Here is a 14245-nt window from a genome sequence, read left to right as displayed (position 1 = left end):
TTATTACATTAAAAATATTACCCATTTTATTAAACATATTTTCCACAACTTTTATTCATGCTCAAATAAAAATAACATATAGCTCAAACGTTGTATGAAGCAGTATTTATTTTCAGTTCTCTTTGCATATTTTTATGAGTCATCGGAATCGCTTTCAAACTCAAATTCTACCTGTTAAGTTAAAAGCATATAACAAAATTAATTTTTCGAAAAAACCAACACATTGGCATAATAGGTAATAACTTTACCTTCATATCAGCATTATCATACATGGTATTCATCATTTTATCGAGTCCAGCGATTTTATCGAGAGTTTCTGTTCCATTTAGTATGTTGATTATTAAATCATCCTTGTCTGATGCGTAACGATCGAGTACAAATGATGAACATGCTACACAGTTTTGATATTTCTCGGTAGCAGTGATCATAGTTTGAAAACTCGCAATATTACCACGAATTGAGTGTGGCAGTATACCAAGCAATCCTTCCGGCTCTTGTTCCTGTCTACAAGTTTCCACTTTCGGGATACGATAATATGCAGGAGGAGAGTTTCTACAAAAAATTAAAAAACGAGATTCAAAAGTAATAGACAAGGCAAGAGCATTAGGCTATGTTAAAATATTTAAAAATAATCTATGCTTTTAACGAACCCATCTTGAAGAAGAGCAATCATCAACTCCACCGCTAATCCTGAAGCCATATTTGACACAGCGGGTCTGGTTACAGTGCACTGTTGATCTAAAGTACGATCTTTCATAGACTGGAAAACATAACAAAAAGATGTTAAATTATATATAAATATATATATATATATATATATATATATATATATATATATATATATATATATATATATATATATATATATATATATATATATATATATATATATATATATATATATATATATAAATATATATATATATATATATATATATATATATTTTTTTTTTCAATCATGCTGAATGTATGTTTCGAAACAAAATATAAAGCGATATACTTACATTACCGGGAGCAACAATATCATTGCAAAAGTAACATCCTAGATTAGAGCCGGCAATTTTTCGAAAACCAACCGGGCATGATGCATCAGTATCGCAATCTGTTCCGGTATATCCGTGCCTCATCACAAGATAAGAATCAAATCCCAGCGCAACATTTATGACAAGCTGTGGAGGATTTTAATATAAAAAATTATGATAACTGTGATTGGAAATAGCAAAATATCGTGTTGCATACCTTTCCATAGAACGCACCAAGCATTGTCGGAAGCCAACGACTTTCTCGGGAATCCGTTAAAAGAAATATCACATCATGTTCTTGAAAAAGCTTACAAAGTTTTTCTAGTATTTCTTTCACTTCTTTTATACCTTCACCTTGACCAACTGGGTGACCTGGCATCGGAATTTTAACGTCCACTCCAGTAATATTCTACAAACATACACATATTTAAAAACAATATACTGTGAGTGGTAGACATGCTAATAGATGCTTTCGGTATAAATATTACCTACCGCTGCAGGATTGATCTCTCGTAAACGTTCAGACGCAATTAATGCTTTAGGTTTTCCCCCGTTCAATGCATCTTCATAACGATACAATGATTGACGAACAGGATTTGATAAGGAAACACGACCACAATCCACTATTGTTATTGCATTGATTCCCCAAGCCTAAAATTCATGAAGACAAATATATGTTGCCTTAAGTTTGACATAACATCATATAAAAGAAATTAGAAAACCTTATCTTTCCTACCCACAAGCATGTATATGTAAAGAAATGGATCTCGTTAAATATTTTTTTTATAATTAAAAAAATATTTAACAATTTAATTCTTGGAAAACTTTAATTTCCTGGTATTTTGTTCATACAGAAACTAAAATGGGAATGTTGATTTTTTGTTTTCCCGCAATTATCATTGAGTTATAATTAGTTTCATTTAAATATTTTTTTGTTTCTGTTTTCTTTAGTATTTTATACAATTTTCATTTCTTTTCTAAGCCACGAATTAAATTTTTTATAAATTTTCAAGTAATCTTTCATGAAATTTTTGCGTAGCCAGTTCTAATGACAGGAAAGGCTCAGTCGAGATTTGAGCCCGAAACCATTCGTGCCTCACGCTAACACTGACTCGACTGGCTACTCCGGTACGCAGGACTTGCTTGACTTGTTTTTATCTGGCTACGAGAAAATTTCACGCAACTTGAAAGAAATTGAAAAAACTTGTGGGATCTAGGCCAAAAATATGGAGATTTTGGAGAATGATGAAAAAGTGTAACACTTATGCACGTGTCTGCATGACATACCATTAACGATCTGGCGACATTGCATCCTAGCGTACCTGCGCCTAGAAGGAGGCATTTGCTGCGACTGATTACATCTAAGTCCAACGAAGGTAGGAGACGCCACTTCATAAGTTTTAAATTTAAATTGGTAGCACTTTCCGCTAAGCTGAAACAATATTTTATTACTTCTTCATGTTTTGTTGTCGTATACTTGTCACTTACCATTCAGGAGACATACTCTGTGTTAATGAAGTTAATCGCGGAAGGTATTTACCATCTTGGTTTACTTCCCATCCCGCCCAGTTGTTGAAACCATCAACATCTGCTACATGTTCTGGTAAATAAATTCTAATTGGGAAAAGCTGAATGTCATCTTTAGCCCCAGTCACTCGGATCCATAATGTTTTTCGTTTCGATAAAGCTGGGCTTGAGATAAAAAAAACAGACATCAATCAAAGCATATTTCAAAATATTACAAAAGCAATTATTGAATTTACCATGTTAACATAATATATGTTAGCAGTTGCCTTAGATGCCAACTCGCTGTATTTGAATTGCCATACTGCGCTGGATCGTAGTAACAAAAATACAAAGCTTCCATATTTTCGTGACAGAAGTTTGCCTCCACATTCCGGTGTTGGATATATTCAGATAGCAGCTTTATACCTTTTGTTGTGTCATACATAAAAAACGGCTCATTGAACGATGGCTTCTCATAAAGAAACGTATTAAAGCATTCTCGGAAACTTTCCGAAAAACCATCCTCTGCAAGATCGCATTCATATGCAAGATCGATAGGTGTTGGAAAAGCAAACCAGTGATAGAATTTATAATTTTTTAGATCCTATTGAATATAAAAAAAATAAATGAACATACTTCAAGAATGAGGCAAATTGCGCTAGAAATGATTAAATTCAACTTACAGAAAACGAGAGCAAGAAAAAGTGTATTAACTCAGCAGAGCTCTGGATGGTTTCCTTCTTCATCAATTCTTGATAAAACTTTCTAGCTTGCGATTTAAGTAATACAGTTTTATCACATTTCTTAAAAGATTCCAGTGTGTTGAAATTCAGCATAATTCCGTTACATCGGAATGCTTGGGCATAGGCATCATTGTAGGTGCTGTAAAAAGTAAAAAAATAATATATGGATAAATTTTATCTTCATAACAAAGAAAAATTTTGATTTTGGTCTTACGCATTGAAGGAGCTGCATGCAAGTTCGAGAACAGTAAAACCCTCTTTTCTCATAGGAATTATACCTAGTATTGATCGGCCGGATTCATCTAGGCGGTCTAAATCTAATTTTATTTCGGCATATTTGTGCCAAAAATCGTTGTGAATGAAGGAACGTAACGGAAAAAACTTGAGAGGCAAATCATTGGTTGTTTGTTTTGCCATTGCTAAAAGATAATAAAACGCTGCACAAATTACAAGCTTTTGTTTTTCACTTTCAAATTGATCATTTTTTGTTAGTGTTTTTGACAACCAAACACTCATTATCCGTGCCGATGCGACAACTGGGTAATCGAGATGGCCCAAGAAACATATTTATGAAAAATGTTCACATATGTGCATATTTTTCATTGTAAAAAATAATCGCTTATATTAAGAGAAATTCAATTGGATTTTTGCCTTTGTTTAGTAGGAAAGTTTAATCTACAGTAGATTTTCTTCCACGATTGGTTTGCATTGCATATTTTCGTAGGGATTCGGGTTATTCCATTGATTTTAGCTATATCTAAAATAAGCGAACTTAGCGATTCAGCCCTAAAGTAATAGTAGTAGAAGTAGTGTAGTTGCTGTCTTACTTAATTGCCAGGCGTTACAACCGCGTAACGGTTCCAGGCCTGCTCCAGGAAAAGCTGGAACCGTAATCTGATATCGCTAATCACGGTCTTCACGCCATCCCTCTATCCTTTGCGAACGCTGCTAAGAGGGTTTCGTTAGCTTTGAACAACGTCCATGTCCTATATCAGTAGCCTAGACTAGCCTAGAAAGACACATGTTTTAAATAACTATAGGTTCAGCTGTCGTGATAGAAAATTTGAATGCAAAAGTTTCCTCAGGCTGTAGAATAACCGGTTGGCTGCCAGCACCCTTGCGCGTAATTCGTCATGAATACGTAATTCGACATGAACAGTTGCAACTATGAACTCATTTATAGTGCCTGTCTAGAAATTGTAATCAATCTGATCAACTATCTATCTAATTTCATATGTCATGCAGCAAACTTATCAAAGAAGACTCTCATATACATATAAATATACATCAATCTATTGTCATAAAAACTATTGTTTCATGTTAAATATCGCATCGAACAAACTGCAAACTGATGCACAAATATGGTTGAATGATCATTCTCACAGTAGTGACAGTGACAGTCATGTGACATGTTTCGAAACACGTCGTCTGCAAAGAGTACAGACTAACAGAAAAACATTACGTTGAGAAGTCTCCTGTTCTGGGTGTGGATTGATTGTGCTGGTTGTTTTGACAAAGTAAAGTTTGTGATTAAAATTGTGCATACGAAAGCAGATTTCATGTCAAACTAGAACATACAAGTTACCATGTTATCATTGTTAACATTTCTTAAGTTAAAGCGATTCACGATTTAGCAAAGAGGATATTTCCGGGATTTTTTCATGAGCCGCGGTTTAATATTGCTTTTAGATTTGACATGTTCACACATTCGTAGAGATTTAGGTGTATGTGTATACATGAGTGAAAGAGAAATATATATATATACATATATATAAATATATTTATATGTTGTGTGTGAGTGTGTGTGTGTGTGTATGGCAGCGTGTATGCGAGAGTGAGAAGGAGTAACAGAGGGCGAGAAATGCAGCTAATAGCTTGTAGCAAACAGTGCTGTGAATTATTCTTTTGGCCTGTCATGTTCCAGTATTCACTAATTACTGCATTGTGAACGAGCATATTTTTAATAGTTTTTGCGAAGAAAATTAAAAAGCAACTTGCATAGGGGTGCTTCAAACTATCGTATATTTTTGCTTTTGATTTCCGATTGTAAAAATTCTGTTATTTTCGAATGTTCTATAGATTTACAAACATAACGTTATTTTAGGTAGTTGCCGAATTTAGCCGTTCAGTTTAGAAGAAGTCTATAATTTAATAATTTATCGCTTATTCATATGAAATATCAAAGTTATGACGACATGAAACAATAACAACAGGAACCCACACATTACAATTGCTGTATGAACCGTAAAATGATGTATTGCAACAACGCGTGTTAACGTCAATTTAACAAAACAATAAATGTTAAATGATTGTGCACACTGTACACACAAAGAAGCGTAATTTAAGACTGTTTGCATCGGGATCTGATAATCTGCAATAATCTAGTCTGAGTCTAGTTTGTTTCGTAATTTCAGTACTTTAATTTCCTATTCTTTGACCTGACTGTTGTTATCAAATTTAAAATCATTTAGAAAAATTCTAGTCGATATTCCTCAACAATGCCAAAAAAAGGGACAATTTCAAAAAAAAAGCCGATGAAAATGAAGAAAAGTACGAATAACAACCTCGATTCTGATAATCAAAACACCTGCGATCATACTGTAATGTGTAATGATAAATTTAGTGACAAAAAATCCGGCTATGAACGTAATTCCTATCAGTCTCGAAACAGTCAACACATCAGCTCGCTCACTGAGCTTGCATCCATCGATGAATCCGAGCCATTGGTACATAACAATTCATCTTCGTTCGTTTGTTTTTTACTAAATTTATATCACTCGCGTCTTCACATAAGTTTTGTTTTGTTTTTATTCTCGATAATTTATACATTTAAGTTTCATCAATAAAACATTGTGCTGATGTATCTGCTTCGTTTTATGTTGCATGTGTGTTTGATGGTTTGTTTTTAAATGTGTGTGTTTTTTGATCCATATTTAGTACAAAATTATATTCAGCAAATAATCTATCGTTTAGTAACTGCCGATATTGTGTAATTGGTTTTGAATACTATGTTCATATTCAGCTATAATTTTTAATAATCAGCGGAGTTAGTCGATTTGCTCCAGGGTTGTTTTAGGGATTTTTTTTATTCTGCTATCAATTTGTAGCGTTCTTTATTTAACTCTGCCGATGAATACCAGAGTTATAGCGCTTATAGCAAGAAACTTAAAAACTATTTGCTTTACTCAATAAAATCCGTTAACCTCCTTTAATAATCCCATTTTCAACCTCTTTGTGATCCTAGTTTTGTGATTATTTGAATTTTAGCCATTATTGTTGAGTTGTGAGAAGAAGATCCTCTCTGTTCACCAGGCGTTTTAAAAAGTTGTTTGTAAATTATCAATATTAAAAGGCATCAAATTTTAGGCAATTAAACTAGTATTTAAATGTTTAGTTATTGTTTTGAAAACATTTTAGGGTCTATTACTTTATCATCGAGTTTCAATCTCAACCGAGCCTCTCTGGTACGCAGGACTATCTATCCAACTATGTGAACTGTGTCAACTATGTAGAGGTTGAAAGAATTAGCTTAGCTTAGCAATGTGGTCACGACCGTCCACCGGTTTCGAGCCATTTAAAAAGAAGATAACTTTAACATCTGCTCCTAAGGAGCAAAATCTTGCAAACTAAAACATTAAGGATTTTTTTCCTTTTTCTAGTCAAATTTTTGAATGATTTTTGGTGCATATTATTGATTGTTTTGTGCTAGAAAGTATGACAGAAATGAGTTAAATACTTGGCTAGTTCTAAATTTTTATTAAATTCTATTTATTTTTTCATTTCTCCCAATCGGGGTTCTTTCATACTATCTTTGCTCGTAAACAGAAAATCTTCTTTTTTTTTCAATTAGATGTAGTTTCAAAAATTCAAGTAACCTACAAGTGTTAAAGCATACTACTTACGGTTTTAATGCTTTACAAAGAGTGAATAAACAAACCGCGTATGTTATACACTTTTTGATTATAATGTATTAAATAGACAAAGAATAATTATAGATACATTACATTAACCTATCTGAACACGTGTGAGCATTTACTTTTACATGAAAAAAGTTTTACATGAAAACAAAATAAATTCAATTGTTTTAATACAAACATATTCACGTATATTCAAACACCTCCAAATATTATACAATAGATGAAATTTTTTTATAGTAATAATAAACAGAACCGCACGTCATTACTTATTGCAATCTAGTTTGCTTTCGAAAATAAGCAATTATATGCTGTTTTCATGTTTGATGATGGCTTGATTTGTTTACATTTATTTGCTACTGTAGTGCATTAGTTAAAAGGTAAAGTTATTTAACATTATTAATTAGAATTAAATATTTTCGTCAAACTTTTTTTTTCTTTTAATACAGTTTCATCATTTGGAGATCAAGGCTGGTAGCACCATGAAAAAATCTAGCCTTGGTAGTTTGGGCAGTAATAATAGTACAACACGTAATGGCGGTAATTCGTCCAATAACAATAACGCCGTCTTATCTCTGAAGAATGACAATAAACGTTTGGCAAAAGAAATAAAATCACTAGTGCTTTGGAAATCACCAATGAAGACCCTCAAATATGCAAGCCTTGAAGTATTGTTTCTAATAAAAACTAACATTGATAGGTAAGCTAATTTCTACCTACAGCACAAGAGCTTTTACGAAAACAACAATACAAGCTGTCATGAATACAAGCTTTTGTTTAAGAATGGCTGTAACAGTTTGCATGAAGCTCCAAGTTAACAGTAAAAATCACGAGTAAAGTAGTATTTCAAAAGTTTCGTAAATGGTTTCTTTTCTCTGTTTTTCCCCAGGTTACTACATCAACGTGCATTGCTTTTTGGCATTTTAGCTGTCTTATGCGCTATCGTTGCAATCATTCTCACTCCTGGCCAACACCAGCAAGTAATCGATTCGTTTAAAAAAAACGGATTTTTCGTAGTTTATTGGTTAGGGTTAGGAATATTATCATCCGTGGGGCTTGGGACGGGATTACACACATTCTTGTTATACCTGGGGCCACACATTGCCAGTGTTACTTTGGCTGCTTACGAATGCAGTTCCCTCAACTTTCCCGAGCCACCTTATCCAAATGAGTATGTGACAAAAAAAAAACAATTTATTGTATAGAGGATAATTTCCAGCAAAATGTAACGTTCATATTTTTTGTTTGTTTTAGAATACTTTGTCCAGATGATAAAGGTAGTTCAAACCATATCATTCCATCGCTGTGGTCTATCATGGCAAAGGTTCGCTATGAAGCTTTTCTTTGGGGTGCTGGTACAGCTCTAGGGGAATTACCACCTTATTTCATGGCGAAGGCTGCTCGTCTTTCTGGAAACATTACTGAGGAAATGGAAAATTTACAGGAGTTAGAAAAACTTCAAAGGCGCAAAGAAAAAGGAGAAAAGTTGAATCTGTTTGAAAAAGGTAAATTGTTCATGGAAGATATCGTCGAACGAGTAGGATTTTTTGGAATTTTACTGTGCGCAAGTGTGAGTATATGAACATAACCGTAGAATTTTATTATTTGTTATTACAATCATTGTCTTACAACTGATTTGTTTTCGTTTCGCTTCGTAGATCCCTAATCCGCTATTTGATTTAGCTGGCATCACGTGTGGACATTTCTTGGTTCCTTTCTGGAAATTTTTTGGTGCAACTCTTATCGGCAAAGCTGTTATAAAAATGCATATTCAGAAAATTTTTGTCATCATATCTTTCAACGAAAGTTTGGTGGATAGATTCATCAATTTTCTTGTACTCATTCCGTTAGTTGGTGTATGGCTACAAAAACCATTCAAAGCATTTTTCGAGAGTCAAAAACAACGATTGCATCGGAATTCCTCCAAGCATCTTCCTGGTACATCATCAGATGGGAATTTGCTGGCGAGTGTGTTTGAATACTTTGTGTTTGCTATGATATGTTATTTTATTATTTCGATTATTAATACATTTGCTCAGAATTGCTTCAAACGAATGAGAAAACCACAAAGTCATGCGAATCTATTGGATGCAGGATCTTATAAAAAAGATAATTAAACCAAAAAAAGTGGAGGATTATTGCTCAAAATGTCCTGGTTTTTACCATCAAATTTGTTCTATAAGAAAATCACTAATCATAAACATATTCTGGAGATGGTAGGCAAATAATAATGATGATACTATGGTAAACTGATGAAAAATAACCATGGTTGGAACATTCTCAAATTCTAGTCAAACGTTGTTTTACATCTAGTAGAAGAAAAAAAAGAATGAATCACAATAGAGCACGCACAGAAACAGAAGGAATAAAATGAAACATAAATAAAACTCAAACAGTGAATAAAGTTTACCTTTTTTTCAATATACACGCTATCACAATCATTTTTGCTATCATAGCATTTTCGAAGGGATAGAAAAAAAATCAGGATTTATATCAAACAAAGTGTTCCCAACATTACTATTGCTATCTGTAACCCCAATTATTTTTGTTATGTTGAAATAAATGATTCAAGTTTTTTGCGTGATAAAAATTTTATCAATAAAATGTTCGATAGTAGTTGATTGAATGAACTTGGAACAGAAGTACATACAAATTTATATTTGAACTGAATCTTCAAAATGTGCGAATACAAAAAAAAGTAACAAGAATGGTAATTGCATTATGTTATCTCTAATAAATAATTTTCAGACACTACCATTGCTTGGCGGAAGCATCAACGAATCACTACAGCTCTATTTAGGATTGGGTTCTGTTCATGTAAATTGTCCAATAGAACATTAGTCCCCCGTAAACAGAACTGTTAGTGCCGGGCATTGACGCTTTCGGCTTTAAAAAAAGAAGGGAACTAGTGCAGAATAACCAGTCTATAGATCCATTGGGTCATTGATATCTTTGACGTATGATATAAATTCTAAATCAATATAAGGTCATCATCAATCATTGTGATAACAGTGGTCATGGAACGTAAGTTTAAAATCAACTATGGTTCCTATTTGTTTTTAGCATCAGAGCCGAAAAGCTATAACGATTTTTGTATCATTCTTAGAGCTGTGTGGGCAGGTATCACGGCTCCAACATGAAGTGGGGCTGAAAAGTCGTAAATTGTTAGTTCTCTGATTTCAGTGTAACAAATCTTGTAATTGTAAGAGGCGATATTCCTATTGTCCATCATAAAGAAGAAGGAGGAAGAAGTTCGGGTTACTATCGTCGGGATTTCAAAATAGCCTATAAAAAATAAGGAATTCTTTTTAGTACAGCATTGACAGCGTGAATATTTAGAACATCATTAACAAATTTGTCAAAAACATCGTCTTTTCTTCAATATGACGTAGAGCGTACAAACCACGTTCTTGTTTTGGATTAGCAAGCCATCAAAACGATTGCATTAACTGCGTTGAGTTCGGCAATTGACTATAGATAGTCCAGCATACAAAGATAAAAACCTTTGAGTATATCGGAAATTTTGCGCGGGTGTGTATTATTTAACAGCAGCTTATGTGCGTTATTTATCGAGATGAAAGTAAAAGTTATATCGAGAAATCCAGATAAATACATACGTGAAAGCAAAAATGATATTCACAAGAGCTTCCGTAATTACGATAAAGAATTGCATCCTTTTCAAAGTACTAGAGAGTACATACGAGCGCTGAACGCGACTAAGTTGGAAAGGGTGTTTGCAAAACCGTTTGTTGGAAACTTAGATGGTCATAAAGATGGATTAGCGGTTCTATCGAAAAGCCATCTGCAGCTATCATTGATTGCCAGTGGTTCCTACGATGGCGAAGTTAAGATATGGTACATCTCTAACAACACCTGTTTGACTAGCCTTCCTGCACACGTCGGATGTTGTCGCGGAATAACATTTTCTGCCGATGGTAAACGCGTCATTACGATCGGCGACGACAAAAAAATCATGACATGGGCTTGTGACCAAGAAGAAGCCGATACACCAAAACCGGTGAATATGATAATAACAAAAAACATTCTAGCTTCTCTGTCGCACAGCTATGAAGGACCATATTTTGCTACTAGTGGAGAATCGTGTCATATATGGGAGGAGAGTCGCAACGAACCTCTGAAAGAACTAAAATGGGGTGTTGATATGCTACAAGATGTGAAATATAATCCTGTTGAATCTTCCCTACTTGCGGCATGCGGCTCCGACCGAGGAATAATACTATATGACCAGCGTGAAAGCAAACCGCTACGTAAAATTGTCATGACGTTGCGATCAAATCAGCTATCATGGAATCCGATGCAAGCTTTCCATTTTACGGTTGCAAATGAGGATTTCAATCTATACACCTACGACACTCGTTATCTTACACATCCGTGTAAAATTCACCATGGTCACGTCGGATCAGTTACCTCAGTTGATTATTCTCCTACCGGTCGGGAATTTGTGTCAGGCAGCTATGATAAAACGATTCGAATATTTGACGCCGGAAAGGCAAATAGCAGAGAGGTATATCACACAAAGCGGATGCAGCACGTTACTTGCGTCAATTGGAGCATGGATAATCGGTATATATTTTCCGGATCTGATGAAATGAACGTGCGTATATGGAAGGCAAACGCAGCTGAAAAACTTGGGCCATTGCACAAGCGCGAAAAGAATGCATTTAATTACAACGCGGCCCTAAAAGAAAAATACGCTGCTCATCCCTCTATTAGACGCATTGCTCAACATCGTCAGGTTCCAAAACCGATTTACAACGAACAAATAAAACAACGTGCTTCTAAGCAGAGAGAAAAACGAAAGGAGCAAAATAGGCGAGAAAATTCGAAAACAGGGAGTGTGCCGTATATAGCTGAAACAAAGAAAAAGGTCGTTAGTACGGAACAATAGTTGGTCGGTTGCGATTTGTTCATTTACTCCTTTACTTTCAAATTAAACAATAAATTAAATATTCTTCTATTCTTAACATATTTTTTTTTTTCAATATTTTAAAGAAATGGCTTTTGAGAATCGACAGGGAGGTAATTTTCACTGTGTAAACACAAATGCAAATAAATATTATTCATTTAAGTGCCTTGAACGCGACAAATATGCTATAAATTGGTCTTGCTTTGATTAATCTTTTTGTATGAATGTCTTTGAAACGAAAATTTGTATGATTGCTTGCATAAAAAAATCATAAGCTTCAGTCCTTCCTTCTCCTTATTTACTTCAAAGCCGCAATATGGTAATATAGGTATACATTTTTAGAAGCATTGGGCCTCTTTCAGAATCCCGATCAAGCTTCTTTTACTACTAAAGCGTCGCAACAACCGTTTTAAAGTCTGTCTTATTAATGCTTTCTTTGAATTGAAATTTTTACATACCATGGCAGTCACCCTCAGACCCATAAACGACCCGAAAACTAGCAGTTAAACCGAAGCCATTTTTTAAACTGATGGACAACTGATTTTACTGTCAATACCCCTTTTAGCTATGATAATTGAAGCAGACTTATGAAAGGGTATAATACAATTGTTATAACTAGAAATTAAAAAGAGGGTTGAAAAGATCGTCATGTTTAGCTTTTAATTTGACTAATCTCATGATCGTTCAATTTTAAGAGCTATGACTGTCCTGCAACCGTAGGTAAGACTTAAACGTCTTCAGCTATCAAGTAAGATGGACCTTTATAAGATATCCAAGAATCGTTTAGACAATTGATGTCGCATATAAGTAACGAGTTTGATTAATTATGACGATGATACTTGGATCTAGTCCTAAAACTTATTCGTGCTGCCAAAAAGCTTAACTCGTGAAAATTAAAAAAAAGCGAGAATAACTTTTATGGGTTGAAATATGTCAGGACAGAAAAAAGAATCATTTAACCGAGGGTCGAAAGAGTTGGCTACATATCTGAGAAAGTTATGTTCTTCAATCTGAATTAAATGCGATGCTTAAAATATCAATATGTTATGTTTGGAATCTCGACATCATCCCATATACAAGAAGGGTGATAGGGTGTGCTGCAGAGCAACATCTACAGTGGTATCACGGCGTTGAATACCGCCTATAAAATCTTCTTCTTAGTTCTTCAAGAAAGACTTATTCCAAGCGTAGAGGAGATAGTAGAAACCTATTCAGAAACGGAAAATCAATAGCTGACCATACGGTGACAATTTTTTGAAAGTCAATCCAGACCCTTGCATACGTCGATAACGTAGACATCTTAGGCTTTCGACTCTCTTGGGCTTTTGACTGTATCCAGGATGTGTTTATACATTTAAAAGTGTTACAGAGAATTTAAAATCTTTCATAAGGTTTTATATTTTCCGTCCGTTTATGATTATTCGTCTTTATTGCCCGCAAAAAGAAACAGATTTGACCTCGTGAGGCTCTGTAGTTAAATTTATTTTATTCGTTAAATCATATGTTTATATTTATAAAAAAAAACAATACAGTACTTTTGCACTACATATAGTAAATAGTTTGTAAAATAATTATGTTGCAAGAAAGAAATTAACGAATAACAATCTTTGTAAAGATAACACGTTGCGATCAAATTCAAATTTGTCTTAAAAATAAGTTGACATAACGATACCTCAATGGCCGCCGCAAATAAGGCAATCCACCACCAGTTCATTCTAGCAGCATTGCATCAATGGTCTAAAAATGTCACAAACTAATGTCAACAAATTATTGATTCACAAGACCGAAAAATCGATTTTGAAATGCATTAAGCCAATGTAGAGACAAATATATTTCTGACAACAGTTGAACTGTGTGTTTCAGGTAATGTGTGATTTATCTTTACGGGTGATTGAACACCTTTTTTATGTAATTAAAAGTACAAAATTGTTCATTGACCGCTTCACAAAAACTGAAACATCCAACAAGTGCGAACGACGAGAGAGGAAATTATTTTGATTCAATTTAACTTGCGTTGTGTATTGTGTATATGGTTGTTTTCATTATTTACATCACAGCATACTGCGTGCATTGTAGAATAGATTGTAATGATGCTAGTGTGCTCCGACGAATAACTCATGAAATGCAATTACA

At 34.1% G+C, this 14245-nt stretch overlaps 3 protein-coding genes across 3 annotated transcripts; 2 read left to right on the top strand and 1 right to left on the bottom strand.

Moving 5' to 3' along the window:
- Window positions 1–25: 25 nt before the first annotated feature.
- LOC128723318 (uncharacterized) lies at window positions 26–3688 on the bottom strand. Its single transcript, XM_053817047.1, has 11 exons — window positions 3486–3688; window positions 3212–3410; window positions 2786–3132; window positions 2511–2714; window positions 2310–2454; window positions 1515–1673; window positions 1240–1431; window positions 1005–1169; window positions 651–760; window positions 249–552; window positions 26–171 (listed from the first exon to the last, which is right to left on the bottom strand). The coding sequence occupies exons 1-11, from the start codon at window positions 3686–3688 to the stop codon at window positions 133–135; spliced, it is 2067 nt and encodes a 688-aa protein (XP_053673022.1). The 3' UTR covers window positions 26–132.
- Window positions 3689–5769: 2081 nt separating this feature from the next.
- On the top strand, window positions 5770–9769 carry LOC128722961 (vacuole membrane protein 1). The gene is made up of 5 exons (XM_053816656.1): window positions 5770–5997; window positions 7635–7885; window positions 8075–8356; window positions 8440–8755; window positions 8844–9769. The coding sequence occupies exons 1-5, from the start codon at window positions 5770–5772 to the stop codon at window positions 9300–9302; spliced, it is 1536 nt and encodes a 511-aa protein (XP_053672631.1). The 3' UTR covers window positions 9303–9769.
- Window positions 9770–10690: 921 nt separating this feature from the next.
- Window positions 10691–12115, top strand: LOC128726308 (DDB1- and CUL4-associated factor 13). Its single transcript, XM_053820111.1, has one exon. The coding sequence runs from the start codon at window positions 10760–10762 to the stop codon at window positions 12092–12094; it is 1335 nt and encodes a 444-aa protein (XP_053676086.1). The 5' UTR covers window positions 10691–10759; the 3' UTR covers window positions 12095–12115.
- Window positions 12116–14245: the final 2130 nt, after the last annotated feature.

The sequence above is a fragment of the Anopheles nili genome, chromosome 3 (assembly GCF_943737925.1).
Source record: "Anopheles nili chromosome 3, idAnoNiliSN_F5_01, whole genome shotgun sequence".
NCBI classification, from domain to species: Eukaryota; Metazoa; Arthropoda; class Insecta; order Diptera; family Culicidae; genus Anopheles; species Anopheles nili.
Note: the sequence above shows the minus strand (reverse complement) of the source record. Positions and strands in the feature narration are given on the sequence as shown.

Bases quoted from the DNA above. Each gene is read 5' to 3' on its own strand.
- LOC128722961 (XM_053816656.1), top strand. From the start codon at position 5,770: ATGCCAAAAAAAGGGACAATTTCAAAAAAAAAGCCGATGAAAATGAAG. The intron at 7,886-8,074 runs GTAAGCTAATTT...GTTTTTCCCCAG, and splicing joins ATAAAAACTAACATTGATAG to GTTACTACATCAACGTGCAT. The intron at 8,357-8,439 runs GTATGTGACAAA...TGTTTGTTTTAG, and splicing joins GAGCCACCTTATCCAAATGA to AATACTTTGTCCAGATGATA.
- LOC128723318 (XM_053817047.1), bottom strand. From the start codon at position 3,688: ATGGCAAAACAAACAACCAATGATTTGCCTCTCAAGTTTTTTCCGTTA. The intron at 3,411-3,485 runs GTAAGACCAAAA...TACTTTTTACAG, and splicing joins GCATGCAGCTCCTTCAATGC to CACCTACAATGATGCCTATG. The intron at 2,455-2,510 runs GTAAGTGACAAG...ATATTGTTTCAG, and splicing joins CAGAGTATGTCTCCTGAATG to CTTAGCGGAAAGTGCTACCA.
- LOC128726308 (XM_053820111.1), top strand. From the start codon at position 10,760: ATGAAAGTAAAAGTTATATCGAGAAATCCAGATAAATACATACGTGAA.